The sequence below is a fragment of the Nelusetta ayraudi genome, unplaced genomic scaffold (assembly GCF_046127955.1).
Source record: "Nelusetta ayraudi isolate G7.1 ecotype Tasmania unplaced genomic scaffold, CSIRO-AGI_Nayr_v1 ptg000135l, whole genome shotgun sequence".
Lineage (NCBI taxonomy): Eukaryota > Metazoa > Chordata > Actinopteri > Tetraodontiformes > Monacanthidae > Nelusetta > Nelusetta ayraudi.
This window is the reverse complement of record NW_027466185.1, coordinates 10,955,944-10,972,500: the sequence shown is the minus strand read 5'-3', so window position 1 is coordinate 10,972,500 and position 16,557 is coordinate 10,955,944. Positions and strand designations below refer to the sequence as shown.

Below are 16,557 nucleotides of genomic sequence, written 5' to 3'. Positions count from 1 at the left end.
TTTGAAAAATTAAAAAATTAAAAAAATTAAAAAATAAGTAAAACTCGACACTCACTCAAGTTGTGGGTCACTGCTCCAAGGTTTTCCTCCCAACAGTGCGATCAAAGTTCTCTTGGAAGAGGAGGCCTCGGGCTTGCTCGGTTGCCTCTGTCACTGACAAGACTATTGTTATTATTATTCTCAGTGATCTCGCCAAGAGCTTTCAACACATTGGCTTTAGGCGAGAGCTATTCATCCCCGTCTATCAGCCTGCTTGTGTGAAAGATGATTAGACATGTTCTGCACTCTTCACAGAATCTTGGCAGCCCATTCATTAAACATGCCAAAAAAAAGCATTTGGCTCAAGCAAAACGTAACAAAAACAGTAATAATTTAACTTAAGAAGTTTGCAGCCTCCTATTAGCAGAAGCATTCCACCACCTTGTATAAACTTCATGAGCAATGTGACGGATTGAACGAGGACTATGCATAGACACCTAAATTAATAGTTGCAAGACACTCATTTGACTCATTTCATTTTACCTCGAGGTTCCATTAAGAAATAAGCTATAATGTCTGAAATTCCACAAAAGAAATTCTCAAGCAGGGTTTTTTAATATTATTGAGGCAGGAGTGATGGAACAGAAACCAGCCTGAACACGATGCCATACGTTCTGCACTCTGCTCTTCACAGTGTTCTCTGGATGCATAGGTAAAGCGCATTCCTGCACGCGCAAATGCCCCGAGAGAAAGTTATGCCGTAAAATGAACATCCGTGCGAACATCTATATAGGCCACGCCCATCACAGTTTAGTAATCTCCAGCAGGATCAGAGTTTGCATCAGATATGAACACGACTATAATACAGAAGGTGTCGAAGGTGTGCACTGTGCTTTCATGTTGTCCTTATCCTGGCCTCCTAGCGCATGCTTGTGTGTGTGTGTGTGCGTGCTTGCATGCGTGTGTGCGTGCGTGCGTGCGTGCGTGCGTGCTTCTGCTGATCCTCTTCCTGGCCACCTGTTGCACCTTCTTAGTGTGGCTGGTTATCTGCACAGGCTCTACCTGATAAGTCCCAACGTTTGTCACAAGTGGGGAACTGAGCGAGGGGACGCCATCAGATAAAGTCTGAAGTGAAATGACAGGAGGTGTTTCCCCGTGCGCCAGGGGCTCCATCAGCTTCCATCACCTGCCACCTGCGGCTGTCTTCAAGGTCTATAGGTGCTAACGGACTGCCTTCGACATGTCTATGAGGACTCTCCCTTTGGTGTTTGTTAATCTCGGGGGGGAGATGCTTTACATACTGGATCAGCGGCTGAGGGCTCACAACACCTCAGAGGACAATTCGGAGAAAGGTATAGGAAAAATACAGTCTTTTTGTGCATGCATGTGTGAGTGTGTGTTATTTTATAGTGCTATGTAACAAAGGCCTTCTTCCTTTCTTCTTCGCTGTCATGCAGGCGTTTGGTCAGAAAATGACAGAAGAAGAGGTATCTGTGCCATGCATAAATTAGCTCCACCTACCCCTAGCTCATAAGTACAGTTGTACAAAAAACACACAAGAACAGACTCCAGAATCCAACCATTGTGTTGGCATACAATTTTAAAATAGACAGTGCGGCTAACTTAAGCTGGGTAGCTAAATATTTGCTAGCTCGGTGGCAACCTTATACAATAGCCAAGCTCTACATTTTGCAACACAAGTGTTGCGATGCTGTGTTTTAATTGGCATGAATAAATCAAAAAATGATTTTTTTTTTTGTTTCAGGAAACATGAGTCTGTAGCCAGCGTCTTTAGAGCTGCGCTGACATCACTGCAAGCCCTCCTCTGTTATGTCAGCTACTATCTGTAACCTTTCACCTTTTGTCTACTCTTCCCTTTATAGTCATGAATGACACTGTTGGGACCCTTATGGGTATAGCTTAGCTAGCTCATCATAGCTTAGCTAATGCTAATATAAAATATTGCAAACTTATTTTGAAAGCATGCCTGATTTTTTTGTCCCCCTCTTTCGTCTGCTCTATCTGTAGTCATGAACGACATTGTCGGAACCATGTTTAGCAAGGCCTTCATTGATGAACTCCTCAAGCCTCAGCATCTGTATTCTCACAGAACGATGAAGACGGTGTTAACCCGGTTAGCACACGCCTCCATAATGAGGCTCAACCCAGCCAGCATGGACAGGGTACGTACAAAAGTTTCTCTGTTGTGTTTTACTCTGCGTTAAGTTAAAAATGAATAAGTGCTGCTGTTTATCTTAAGCAAATCAAGAATAACATTTGGCTGGAAGTGTGGTGATGATGAGGAAAATAGTTATAGTATTATAATTAGATACTACTTTTGAATGAGGACTGAGGCCTTCCCACCTTCTGTTTATCCCTCTGTAGCTTTATGACCTGATGATCATGGCATTCAAATATCAAGTCTTCCTGTGTCCGCGGCCAAAAGATTTGCTCCTCATCACTTACAACCACATCGATACCATCAGGGAACTTGTCAAAGACACTCCGACAGTCGTGAACACAGTAGACGAGACACATCGAAAGATCATCGAGGTATATTAGTAGCTGACAACTCTGAACTTCCATTTGTCATTATTAGTTGAGTCTATTTTTAGTTCAAATCACTGTGAATCACTTTGCTCGAAGACACAGTATTGATTATGTTGGATTATTAGATTCTTTCTTCGATGCAGAACTGACTCACAACCTTAAATCGTGTTTTGCTGTAGACGTACTCACGTTTATCAGATGGAGAGTTTCAACTTCTCAGACAAACGCTGCTCATATTTTTTCAAGACATACACGTTCGGGTGAGTTCACTCAACCTGCCACGTTGCCAGATGCAAAGAATCTTGTCTCTTAACGTTCCGTCCGTCCCCTTTAGGTGTCACTCTTTCTCAAAAGTCAAGTGCAAAATCCCAACGGACATTTTGTGCTGCAGACTTCGGGCCCAGTGCCCCATGGGATAGACGTTCCAGGGCTTATTAGGTACACAGCTCATACAACAACTTGAGGCATGAGGTTATTGTTCAGATAGATAGATAGATAGATAGATAGATAGATAGACAGACAGACAGACAGACAGACAGATAGATAGATAGATAGATAGACAGATAGATACATAGATACATACATAGATACACAGACAGACAGACAGACAGACAGACAGATAGATAGATAGATAGATAGATAGATAGATAGATAGACAGATAGATACATAGATACATACATAGATACACAGACAGACAGACAGACAGACAGATAGATAGATAGATAGATAGATAGATAGATAGATAGATAGATAGATAGATAGATAGATACTCTTAGTGTAACATCGTCACCTGCTTCCTGTTTCCACAGGATATTCGACTGCAGGGGCAAAGGAGTGAGACGGTGCGAGTTCCCCTCAGGAGGAAGTTACACCAGCCCCATCCGAGAGGGATCTTTGGACCTGCGCGGGGACAGAGTCACCAAGCTGGGAACCAACATGTACGTCTTCACTGTGCACTTGTACGTACGATGAACAATGCAGAGGTGGGTTAGGGTGTGACCCTCAGGTGTGATTTATTTCATTTTCAAGGTTCACGACAGAGCATCCAGAGGAGACGCACACATCCAAGACCCCTTCTGTAAAGGTAATGGTCCACTTCCTCTGCTGACTCTTTGACCTGTTTTAAAATAAAGTTTAGAATGTTGAGAATTCTGCAAGCCTTAAAAAAAAATGCATCTTCAAACAATCCAAGCTCCCCTTAAACGTGTGTCCCACTGCAGACAGATGACAGTCCGAACCTGCTGGCCAAGGAGGAGCTGAACCTGCTGGCCCGACTGATGGGCAGTATGAAGGCTCAGAATACAGCCAAAGATGAAACTGGCTTTCAGATCAACCTGTTTCCCACCGACCAGGAGGAGGAGGCGTGAGTAGCTTTATTTATACTCATTTTATGCGCTGCACAACTAAATGAACGCTCATGTGCAATAGTCTGACCTTTGGTTTGGTTGACAGAGGGGCTTCGGGTGGAGCTCATGAGTCCTCGTTTGGAGTGGTAAACATTCAAGCGATGCAGGTACAGTCAGGTGCTATGGCGCGCAACCTATCATGTGACACCTGACATAACTGTGAACACCGTGACATATTTGAAGGGTTAGGACTGAGGAAGTCCTTTGTAAATCTGTCCTTCCTAGTCTCAAGTTTGATCTTATTATAAAGTTGTTAATTATGCTGACATATAAAGTGGCTGTATTGGGGCCATGTTGTTTTGTTTTTGTTCAGGATGAGCAGGCTGCCACTGAGCTGGCCCGGATAGCCGGAGAGTTTGCAGAAGAAGAAGCTGCTGAAAACACTTGCAGCAGCAAAGGCGATGACCTCCTGGCCATGATGGACGACCTCTGATACCAGGCGATGACCTCCTGGCCATGATGGACGACCTCTGATACCAGGCGATGACCTCCTGGCCATGATGGACGACCTCTGATACCTCTCATTTGAATTTTTATAGTAAAAAAAAATAAATGTTTACAATATGCTACTTAAAAACACATCTCAGGTGAAAAACAGTATTCCAGAGAAAGTTCAGGTGGGCTGCAAAAGTTTTGAAATATCTCAGGATTATCGTCAAATTAATAAATCTGAAAATTGCTTTTATTTTGAATTTTAAATATGTGATGACCCAGAAAAGATGCAACGCATATTTCTGTACTGTACAAATATCTATTTTTAATCGGTACCCTAAAACGTATTTCCAAATAAAGAGATCATATTTTTAGTGGCGTCCTTTTTATTTACGATTAAGTTGTTGTTTAAAATAGCGAAATGGAATGAGTAACTCGGGTGCAGTTCACACCTATAACCCGCAGATGGCGGTGCTGTTCCCAGTCGACCACTGAAAAATCAGCTGAAGTGAAACGTCATTCGGTTGCGACGGCTGGTTTCAACTTCTTGCGGGAAAAACAGATGCTTGTTTTCCCATCTTAATAGTTCGCCCCACATGGGATAAAAATCAAAATAGCGCAGGTAAGTAGGATAGAGAGTTATGCGGTAGTGTAAAACGTTCAGCTGCTCAGTTGGTTTTCTGTCGTAAAGTGTCGCAGCCAAGTTGAAGATGCCTGTTTGGGTTTATCACTGCCTTTCTAACTCACGAGTAGTTCGCGCAGTGGTCATGAGGCTTATGTTTCAATAAGTTAACCAACTTCATGGATAACGATTACATTTCTGTGTGTCATTTATTTCAAAATCTGTATGTTTCACTTGCTTACATAGCATTTTAGCATCAGCCTCTCAACGGTCACTCACAAAGTAGTTTGGAGTTGTTCAAGTGCAATGAGGTGGTTTAAAATGACCATAAACACTCAATCACGTGCCAGTGTTGCAAACTGTAATGTGTGACTGACAACTCTATGGCCGGCTACAGGGGTCCTCGACCGCGGGAGATCCTCCATGGAGGCCCAGGAAAACGAGTCTCCTCCGTCCACCTCGGCGACGTCCGACGTCGTCAGCTCGATCCGTGAACGCACCATCGCGGAGAACAGCCTGGTGGTGCTGCTGCAGGGCGTGCAGGGCCAGGTGACCACCGTGGAGCTCCGGGACGAGAGCTCGGCCCGCGGCCGGGTCGTCAACGTGGACGCCTTCATGAACATCCGCCTGGAGGAGGTGGACTACAGGGACCGGCTGGGGCGGCCGAGCCGGCTGCAGGACCTGTTCGTCACCGGCAGGAACGTCCGCTACGTGCACATCCCGGAGCACATGGACATCATGAAGACCATCCAGGGCCAGCTGGCCAAGATCCACCGCGTGCGCAATTTTGCGCGCGAGGGAGGAGGAAGGAAAGAGTTCGCAAAGACTAAGAAATGAGAATTATTATCATCTTTGGGGTTAAAACCAGAACCGAAACAACGTTTGTTTTTCCCCATAGAGGAGAAAAAAATAATAAATTTCCCCCTTTAAATAATATCTGATTGAAATATCAGTTTAATCCAATTTACTGGTATGTGTTTATTTTCATTACTGAGCTATAATTTATTTTCTGATAAGTTGGTTCTTCTTATTATCATCTTATTATAACTTGTCTAATGTGAATGTGACAAAAAACAAAATAAACAAACAAAAATAACATTCCTCAAACTCCACCCATCAAAAACATGTCAGGCTCCTGTTCAGTTTGGTCCATATGGCAGCACCCCCAGAACGTTTAGTACCTCAAGTACTGATCTCAGAAAGAGACAGATTTGTACAAATTGCTGTTTAAAGCATAATATTTAGTTTATTTTGTGATGACTGCACATTATGGTTTGGAAGAGTGAAAAGTGGGACTTGTTATGATGACTTTTTTGTTGTTATTTTTAGTTTCAAACTCTGTACTTTGAATAAAACCCTCAGTCGGGTCTGCTAATGGTTGTCATATCACGCTGCGACTGATGCGTCTGTAAAAGCTGCAGAAAACTACATCTGAGGGCCATGAAATGAGCCGGTCAGAATCACAGGGGATGTTTGTTCACTGTACTGCCAAACACAAAGCACCGCTTCTCCTTGTGAAGCTGAAGTTGCAATTCGTTTTGGGAAATGCTGGATCACAAAGGATCCATCTGGTGCAGCCCTGGAAGGATGCAGTCCCTTAACTGGGACATGGAATTAATACCCTTTGCTCTTCTTTAAGTTCCCTCCTCAGCTGCATTATTAACACCTGGTAGTGAAATAGCAGTGGCAAGGAGATTGTCTGAGATCGGGTCTTTTGTCTCTATTATTTTCTTGTCAAGAGTGCGCCCCCATGTGGAGATATGGAGAATGGAAACAGGGCGGGGGTTGCTGATCTTGCAGAAAACTTTAGGGCCTCACCCTAACTGTTGTTCTTGGAGTCGTCACCAGCAGGGCTTAACTGGTAATGTATATTTGAGATTCAACAATAAAATAAATACATCATGAGACCCCTGTTTGTTGGACGTATAACATCAGACTGTCTATCTGCTGCCATGACCTGAACTTATGGAGCAGTGTGGCGAGCAGCACACAGGAGTTATTGACGATGATGCTTACAATGAACGCTTTGTGCCCACCTGTATCCCCCCCCAAATCACACACTCCCCCCTTTGTCCTGACAGAAATCCACTGCAAAATTAAATGAAAACATATCAGGAGACAAGCAGGTGTGGACATGCACACATACACCGTATGTGTCACCAGCCAGGGTTAATAATAATAATCGCCAGTGTGGTTCAGGATGAGAAAGACCAAAAACATGCAGTCATGTTTCCACAGCTTCTCCCCTCACAAACAGGTCACATGGTCACTGGTCGCACGGCTCAGCCAGCCGTCACTGTCCCTCTCGGCTGTCGCTATGGCAGCCGGGGGAAACAGGCGGAGGAGGAAGAGAGTGTTTTCAGTCCCAGTGTGCTGCTTGCCCCCGTGCACGAGGCGGGACGAGGGAATTTGAGGAATTTTGCGAGGGCAGCGCGAGTTATTTGTGCTCAGTGTCGGGAAGGAGACGGGCCCAAGACAACACAGGCCGTGTGTCTGCAGTAAATGAAGAGCGGTGCGCACGTTCAGGAATGTCCCTCCGCTCTGCGGTCGGATCATTGTTTTTCTCCCCGAGGCCCTAGCATGTTTTTTTAGAGACATATTTTTTTTTCCCCTGAATTGTTCCAAAAAACCGAAACGCGAGAGGAGCGACAGCTGCCCACGTAATGACCGCCTGCTGCCGGGACAAAAACAAAACAGAAAGCCACATCAACACTTTGCTGGATGGAAATAGCATTTTACAGGGGACTCAACCACACTGAGGATTCTTTTACGACACCTCACACAACAGTGTCGGGAAATCAATTATCTTTTATTTGCAGAACCAGTCCAACCCAAACCACAAAAACATGTCTCTTGACACTTAGAGAAGATGTGGACCTGCTCCAACAGGCTGCCAACAAGAATTTGCTATATTTGCTACCCAGGATCTTTTAAAGGTCAATTTCCATTTCATTAGGTGGAACAGACACATTTTAACCGATTTCACCCAAAGGGTCACAGACAGTCAGGCCTGGTCTGCACCAGCCAGCGCTCGCTGGGGGACAATCAGCAGTGTGTCGGTTACCCAAACTGCAAGCACATGTCGCCAACTAGCCAGTGAAAGGAGGCGGCAGCGCACAGGAAACAGCATCAGAGGATGAAGACGACAGGAAATAGCTGCACTCACTAAACAACAAGGGTGAGCAGCGAAGGAAGAAGAGGAGCGATAAGACATCAGATTTATTTTTAACACATCGAGACTTCCTACTGGTTCAAGAGTGATGTGCCCTGGTGTTTAACTGATCCACCAGTGAAGTCTTTCAGTGCTGTTTCTATCCTTATTTTCATTAAATATATATATATATATATATATATATATATATATATATATATATATATATATATATGTATATATATATATATATATATATATATATATATATATATATAAATATATATACATATATATATATATATATATATATATATATATATATATACACATATATATATACATATATATATATATATATATATATATATATATATATATATATATATATATATATATATATGTATATATATATATATAATATATCCTGCCTTATTCAGAGTAATCACTTCTTCATTTGCCTTCTTTGGTTTTAAAGGGCAGCTTGCCGCATGTTTGCCCACCCTTCGCCATCACAAAAAGCAACCTTCATTGAATGAGAGTAGGTTTGATTTGTAATATTTCAGGATGAAAATCACAGTGACGCTGTTGATTTTTATTTCTTTTTTTACACAGAATTCTAATGTTTCAAGTTTAATGTGAGGGAAGCCCACTAGAGCCCGAGGCTTCGCCGAGGACCAACATCCCCTCAAGCCTTGGCACCAACTACTGCAGCTAATGACACTCTGTCAGCGCCTCACAGCTTCTATTTTGGCTCACATGCACATTAACACTAGTTGCAGGTTTCCGAGGCTACTGGTCACGGCGTGTCAGGGAGACATTTGATCTCCAAGCGTCTTTTTTCCCAACAAATGAACAGAGATGTTGCAAACATGCTCACGATAGATACACTAAAACATGAATACCCCTCGTGAGTCCCTCGACCCCGGTGCCAGATCTCTGGGGTGCGTCCAGCTCCACTCCTCGTGCTGTCACACATTGCTGGTGAAAAACAAACACACCAGTTCAAAGATACACGCGTGAAGCCCTCATGCTACAGAAGTTTAAGTTACAACACGTTTAGGTGCACTTGACAGGTCCCATCCCATTGTGTCTGTGAAGGTTCTCAGTCATCCAGGTCATCGAGGGGTTAGGTTAGGGCAACTACACTTGTTCTTGTGATCTAGAAGACGTTTCGCCTCTCATCCGAAAGGCTACTATCCCGTCTGATTTTTCTTTTCCAGATTTCTATGTTCATCCAGGTCACCAGTGGTGCGGGTTTGCATGGTTAGTTATGCAGAAATACACTCTATATCAGGCATGCCCCCCCCCGTCAACGGATCTTTGCGGTGTTGGCCCACAGGTCTTTTCAGATTACCTTTTTTGGCCCCCAATGACAAAAGTCTGGACACCCGTGCTCCATATATTCAAAAAACAGCAGTGAAAATAAAAACCCCGGATTTTCCCTGCCTGCTAAAACTGTCGCACAGCCTTCATGCTCAGCCAGGAGAGGCAGAGGGTTGCACTCTGAGAGTGAGGAAGTAACATCTAGCTGGAGATCGCTAACCTGCGAGTGGTGCACTTTGTGACATCAAGGAGCTTATTTCCAGGAACTGTGTTTCAACACACACTTTCTGAGAAGTGGAGGAACCAGGAAGGATTTTTCTCATTTCTGTGAGCTGAATAGAAACACTTTGGTGCCTTTTTTTCTTTTAACGCCACAAATTTTGAGATGTGATGCGCTTTTTTAAAAGTTGTACAAGTGAATTGGTAACGCTTCATATTACAGTCCTTGTAATAAGCATCAGTTAATGGGTAAGAAGTACCCTATAAGATGCTTAAACGTTTATTAATGTTAATAAGCATCTTATGAACTTATGAACTATGAACTGCTTATTACTAGGACTGTAATATGAAGCGTTACCAGTGAATTTTAAATGGCCAGAATGGAAAACATGTGGATCTAAGAGTCAAAATAATAATGACTTTCATCAGAGGACCAGCACCTGCCGCTGGTTCTGTGCAAACACTGCGATAAACTGAGCCCTTTCCTCCCTTCGGACACTGAGATTAAAAGAGAAAGATCTGAATTAATCCACGAGCGGCTGAAGCACCTCCGTCCGGTGCCCAGAGCAGCCCGAGCAGCTATTTCCTGTCCCACCCTCCTGGTTTTTAACAGTGAACAGACCTCACTGTGGTGTGTTTGTGGCCGGCGGTGGAGAGGCCGACCTCCCTCTGGTCAGCAAGAATAAAGAGGGGTTTCTATAAAAGTTGAGGACTCTTCAGCTCGGGTAGGGATGGGGGGAGGTTGGAGGGAGGGAGGGAGGGAGGGGAGGGCTTTTATTTGGGAGTCAGATGCCGTTGGGGAAAAAAAGGAAACACCTCCCGGACCGGCCGAGGACCGTTAGTGGTTGGTCCTCCTCTTCCTCCTCCTCCTCCTCCTGCCCAGGATGACAGCCTCACAGAGGAAGGCTGCTCCTTCCCTCCAGCAGCTACATCAGCGCCTCTGTCACGAAAAACACACAGAGTGAGCAACAAGCCCTTGCCGCGTCTACTGCACAATTATGGGATCATAACTAAGTGCCGGCTGCCTCCTCATTCTTTGCTTTCTGGGAGGAATCTTTTGTCAAGTCGTCACCACGGTAAGTGATGATTCGACGTGCCTCGTGAGTTTCATTCAAAAGTATGGGCAATTTTTTAAAAATGTAAAATGTGTTTTAGCTGCATCCGGGAATTTTTTATTCTACAGATTCAATTTCTCACACGACTTCCCAGATATATTAGAGTTATTTTGAAAATAGTTTATTAGAAGTCACAGCACCAAGTCCTTCACAACACCACGGACCGTGAAATCCTTTATCGGAGCAATCGCTTTAATGTGGCCAAAGCCATCAGCGCCTCTATTAATAGAGATTCACAGTTCGCTCCAGTCTTGTTTTATTACTTCTCCCTGCCCCGCCAGTGCCTTCCTGCACTGCCAAATCAAATGATTCTGGCAGCGAGGGGCTGTCGGTGGAATCCGGGTCCTCTGTAAAACAGCAAAAAGTCTTATTTTCACTGGTTTCAGGTTCCACCTTTTGACTTAAACAGGATTATCTGGGCAGGAAGTGCGGGAGGGTTGGAGCGGAGCCTGTTTTATGGGGTTACATAAACGGCCACAGCTGCCGGCCTTTCGGGGTGCGCGTATAAGGAGGAGAAGTTACAGGACCTGTCTGCAAATGTGTTGAATCTGTCTGTAGGAGACATTCACCACCGCCCCCTCCTGTTGTACCTGCGTCATGCTTTCACCTCTCCACACGCGCCATAGCTCCTCTCATACAAACATGCTACATATGTGCACAGTTTCATTGTGCGAAGTGAGGGACGAGGACGAGATTGTGGGCGCGCCTCGGCAAGGACATGTGTTTAAGTGAAGTGACTGTGACCCTGCGAAGGACCTTTTTGTACCTCCGATTGAGTCAAAAGCGTGCTGGGAAAACTGCCACTATGCTCCCGATGGAAATTCATTTTTGTAAGAAAGATCTTGAAATGAAGTTTACAGAAATGTTTGTAGCTGATAAAAATAAATAATAATAATAATATCGCAGAATTTGAAAAATAATATACCAGAAATGGCAAAGAACATCCAACAAAAGAACAAATGATCCTCTGCACTTGTAGCTGATGCTCATTTCTTTTTTTTAATATAGCCCGATGGAATCAGCAATCAGTTTCATTAATGTGAGACCTTAACTCACAACACAAGACCTTATTTAACCTTTCCAAGCTGGTTCATTACACTCGTTAAAAAAATGAGTGTGAATAATCTTTAATAATAATCAATTTGTTTTTTTAAGCAGTAGTAGTAATCACTCTTAATGTAAAATCCTGATTAAAATCCAGTCCGGAACTTCCCTCACTATTGATTGATTGCTCTGGATTGGACAAAAAAATGTTGATGGAAGCGCGGCGCGGTAAGAGTCGAGTGTAAAACAAACACTCTGAATCCACACCAGCCGGACCGAAAACACTTAAACAACCACTTATGCCGTTAAGGTCTGGGCGCCGCAAATTGAGGGTGAAGACAGAGTGGTGCGAGTTCAACAGCGGACAGAGAAAATAGCCCCGCTTCCCATGAGCCAGCGGGGGCCCTGGGGTCGGCCCGCTGAAAATGACTATCGCTGTACTTTACGTTCAAAGAAAACACAAAGGATAAGGATCAGGGCGGGAGAGTGACTCCCACCTCCTCGATGGCCGTGACCGAAGCCCGCACTTGATTCCTGCTCTCCCCGGAGAGACAGCGGCAGCAGCAGCAGCAGAAAGGAAAACAGCGGGCTCCCACGCACGCTGTTGTTGTTGCAGCCATAGAGAGAATGTGAGGGGGTGGGAAGCATCGGTCATCGTGTTTACATCAAGCTTTACTGTAAGCGTGGGACCGTCGTGGACAAGGGACCCAGACCACCGGGGGTGGTGGTGGTGGTGGTGGTGGGGTTACTGGACTAAAGGATCAGTTCAACTAAATTAGAAAAGAATAACACGCCGAAGACTGAAACTTTTTCTTAGCCAGAGGGACTTCCGTGACGTCTGTAGCTCATCCGGACTTGGAGGGATTTTTGTTTTTCTCCTGGCACAGAAATCTCAAGTGTGTCTGCACAGGGCAGCACCGACCGACACCTCTCGCCGATTCTCCGAATCCTCCGCTGGCTGCTGGCTGACAGCAAATGTTTTGCTGTTGTTAGATTTTAAAAGATCCCCTATCGCACTAATTCCCTCGACGTCGTGACTTGTCGCTGTGGACTTGAGTGAATCCACCTCACAGGATGAACTATTCAGAGACTGTGTAGAGCTCCAAAACATTTAGCCCTCTGTTTACAGCCACTCCCAGAAAAATGCTGGGCGTTAACTTCCTGTTTGAAGTGGCGCAGTGTTGGACCTTCAACGCGCTTGGAAGGTGACAATAACGAGGTGCCCATCACATTGGGATGGTTTCCAGAGTTGTGTACTTCAGATAACTTACTGGAATTCTTTGGAATGCAACGAGTCCGTTAACAGGCTACATGCTGTTATTGCTTTAAAAAATATAATATGGGACCTTCAAATACATGTGACTTGACCAAAAAAATGTATTGAGATGATGAATTTTATGTTTTAGATTTTGAATAGCTTTTTTTGCATTGTTTCAAAGCAAACAGGTCAAGATGAGTTTGCTCCAATGCTTTCTTTTGTTTTGAATCTTAAATTACCCTCAAAGACTCGAGCATCTCAAGAGAACTCAAGAGAATAAAAATAGAAACCATCTGTTCAACTTATTCCCGGCAAACATCACTCTGTCATGTCATTAGTTGACTTCCACCACAATTTGTCTGTGGGAAAACATATGGAGAAAAAAAAGATAATTTCCTGCATCCCAGAGAAGAGAGTGGCCTCTCCTCTGGGTGCTGATGTCATAAATATAAACATCCCCATTAGGGAGGGGCCGTGCTCGTCCCAACTGCAGTCTAAAAACGCTAAGAAAGAACACGGTGTCCCGGAAGACTGACCTTTGACACCGGCTTGAGATCACAGGAACGGGCGGGTGGTCACAGCATTTTGTGAGACGTTGTGCTGCTCAACTCTGTGACATCCGCCGGCTCCTCCGTCTTCATGTCAGACTGATTTAACTTTGTCCTTTTATTCTGCGACAGAGACAGACAGCTGTGAGGAAAGAGAGAGAGAGACATGATATATGTGTGAGGCCGCTGTGAATCCTGATGGAGCCAGTTGACAGAGACATGGAGCTGCTCAGCAACAGCATGGCCACATACGCTCACATCAAAGGTAAACACACAAAAAAACAAAACAAAAAAGCAGTGCGATTCTCCAGCCCATCTGTAAACTCCAAAGAAATTTAAAAAAGTGCTTTACTTCCGCTTTTGCTTGCCCCACTTGTTATAAAGTGTTCAGTGGCAAAACAGTGGCAAAACGGACAGCTTTTTGTGACATCACAAAGGGGGCCGAAACATCACAGCTACCCCAGTTTATGCCCCCTTCATCAGTTCATCTCCATTAAAACAAACAAAGAAGACTCAAATCTGTAAAGATGTAAACACAGGGCCAATGTTTTGTGTTTTTGATAAAATAATCATGCCAGATGCTCAAAAATAACATTTTTAACCAATCAGGGCATAATAAAGGAAGTTCAAAAGGTCTAAGTGGAAATTATCAAGTTCTGTGTGTTTCCCTGCCCAAACAGCACATCCAGAGAGCTTCGCCCTCTACTTCATGATGGGCGTTTGCTTTGGCCTGCTGATGGCGCTGTGCCTCATGGTGGCCAGCCTCACCTGCACCACCCACCGACGCCGACGCCTCAAAAAGCCCCCGCCATCTCCCGAAAGGAGGCAACTGAAAGAGTCCAGCGAAGAGGACGAGGAGGAGCAGAGCGTGACGGAGGACGACGAGGACGACGAGGAAGGAGAGGGGGAGGACGTGCCCAAGGTCACCGTGAGCGATGGTGGCAGCCAGTCGGAGGGCACTCTGAGGAGCGTCAACGTGTTTGCGTCAGTCGAGGAGCTGGAGAAGGCCCGGCGGCTGGAGGAGAGGGAGCGAATCGTCAGGGAGATCTGGAGGAACGGCCAGCCGGACATCCTGGTCACGGGGACGGGGACAATCGGGCGGGTTCATTACCACTGAAAAACATTGACTGTGACTGTGAAAACTTTGGAAAAGAAAGAAGAAGAAAAAACTCCACCACCTCACAGACTGCAACAGAGAGAGGACTTTGGATAATTCAACGCAGGTCTCAAGTCAAAACCGTCTGTCTGATAGCATGATTACTGTTTCTGAATAAACACAATTTAAGACAGAAGCTGGAGATATGGTCCATGATAATGTTGTCACTTATTTGATCACAACCTAAAAACATAGACGGGTGAAAATCAATGTCAACCAATCTGGAAGACTGGATAAAATCAAAGTACTTCAAAAGCATGCACTCCAAACATAAAGACACCTTGATTAGCTCTTTGTGGCTCATTTCAGAAATGATGGGAAAAATATGACATTTGCCCCCTGACCTCCCTTGCCCCATCATATTTGAAAGCAGGTTGGGTATTTGAAAAGGTATCAATCAGACAAATGTCAATGCAACTGTGGCATGGCGCAGAGGGCCCAGGCGGGCTTCGAACCACAGACTCCCAGGTAATAACCATGCGCGCTTAACCATTCGGCCAAGGGGATATCCCCTTGGCCATGTAGCCAGGGCACATGATCTATTGGAGCCGTAGTGACAGGACACTTCCGATACACGAAGCGCCCCCTGCGGGCAGGGAAGGCTCCCCGGCCTCTCCCGCGGTTGTCCACCCAGGTTTTCTCCCCGTCCCGATCATCGTGCTGGCAAATAAGAGGGAGTAGCGTCATTAGGTCACGGGATGTTATCGTTAACGTGCTATAGTCAGACTCATCATATACTTTACTACTAACACATATTGTGGAAGGAACAGTTGACATAGGAGGAAACAGTGAAAATATCTGAATCACCTGTCCCACTGTCACACAACCTTAAAAGCTTGACTAAAACCAAAATGTTAGATGAGTACATGTGTAGCAGATTGTGCCACATTTTTACCTAAAAGAGCGTTTACCAGGTACAGACGAACATTATAAATGCCAGAGTTCGTGTAGATTTTTAATAAACTTGATTTCAAGGACGACATACTGGGAGTATAAACCAGAAACACAGAGCCGGCCCAAGGCATAAGCAAAGTAAGCGACGGCTTAGGGCCCCAAGGCCACTAGGGGCCCCCAAGAGCAATCAAAAATAAATAAATAAATAGATAAATAAATAAAATAAAATAAAATTTCATGTATAAATAATGATTTCTATATGATCAAAGATATATTATTGTACAAAAACACACAGAGTGCAGCTGCTGATGCAGACCTAGTGATTCTTAATGCCTCTGTACCTCACTTTGCTTTATCACTTGGAATGTTGTGTAAATCAACCACAGGACACTCTTGTAGCTGGATGTGCTACCCTTTGAGATTGAAAACCATATGTGGCACCCTGGACGTGATCCATGATGCATTAATTGAAATTATTCGTATTAAGTTTGCATTGGTATTACTTACGTTTCTGATTATTTTACCTTTGGAGATACAGCAACAGCATAATTTCAACATGTAATACATACATGTGTAAAAACATGGCCGTCAATAGGATGTAAACAACACTGCCAGAGCTGCATTGAACTCACTGTAGGTGTGTGAATGATCAACAATCAATACTGGCTGAAATAGAGGGCCCCAAAATCAAATTTTGCTTAGGGCACCATGGAGGCTTGGGCCGGCCCTGCAGAAACAGCACGAGCGGCGGGGTGTTATGGCGGCAGTTTGGGTTGGTAGCGTTTGACAACGGCAGTGGCTGTTTGGCGTCAACATGTAAACGCGTTGCTGTGTGAATTCTTGGCGACATACGTAG

At 44.5% G+C, this 16,557-nt stretch overlaps 4 protein-coding genes across 4 annotated transcripts in view; all 4 read left to right on the top strand.

The window, feature by feature from the left end:
- ncdn (neurochondrin) overlaps nucleotides 1-16,557 on the top strand; it is a 327,405-nt gene that overhangs the window by 179,083 nt on the left and 131,765 nt on the right. The window lies entirely within an intron of this gene.
- oscp1a (organic solute carrier partner 1a) lies at nucleotides 1,012-4,369 on the top strand. The gene is made up of 10 exons (XM_076051520.1): nucleotides 1,012-1,331; nucleotides 2,008-2,162; nucleotides 2,365-2,532; nucleotides 2,709-2,789; nucleotides 2,864-2,967; nucleotides 3,340-3,468; nucleotides 3,560-3,614; nucleotides 3,751-3,893; nucleotides 3,983-4,043; nucleotides 4,250-4,369. Exons 1-10 carry the CDS (start codon nucleotides 1,220-1,222, stop codon nucleotides 4,367-4,369), a joined length of 1,128 nt encoding a protein of 375 aa, XP_075907635.1. The 5' UTR covers nucleotides 1,012-1,219.
- lsm10 (LSM10, U7 small nuclear RNA associated) lies at nucleotides 4,866-6,376 on the top strand. The gene is made up of 2 exons (XM_076051518.1): nucleotides 4,866-4,990; nucleotides 5,388-6,376. Exon 2 carries the CDS (start codon nucleotides 5,414-5,416, stop codon nucleotides 5,825-5,827), a length of 414 nt encoding a protein of 137 aa, XP_075907633.1. The 5' UTR covers nucleotides 4,866-4,990; nucleotides 5,388-5,413; the 3' UTR covers nucleotides 5,828-6,376.
- Nucleotides 10,505-14,943, top strand: eva1bb (eva-1 homolog Bb (C. elegans)). The gene is made up of 3 exons (XM_076011554.1): nucleotides 10,505-10,762; nucleotides 13,786-13,916; nucleotides 14,332-14,943. Exons 2-3 carry the CDS (start codon nucleotides 13,850-13,852, stop codon nucleotides 14,766-14,768), a joined length of 504 nt encoding a protein of 167 aa, XP_075867669.1. The 5' UTR covers nucleotides 10,505-10,762; nucleotides 13,786-13,849; the 3' UTR covers nucleotides 14,769-14,943.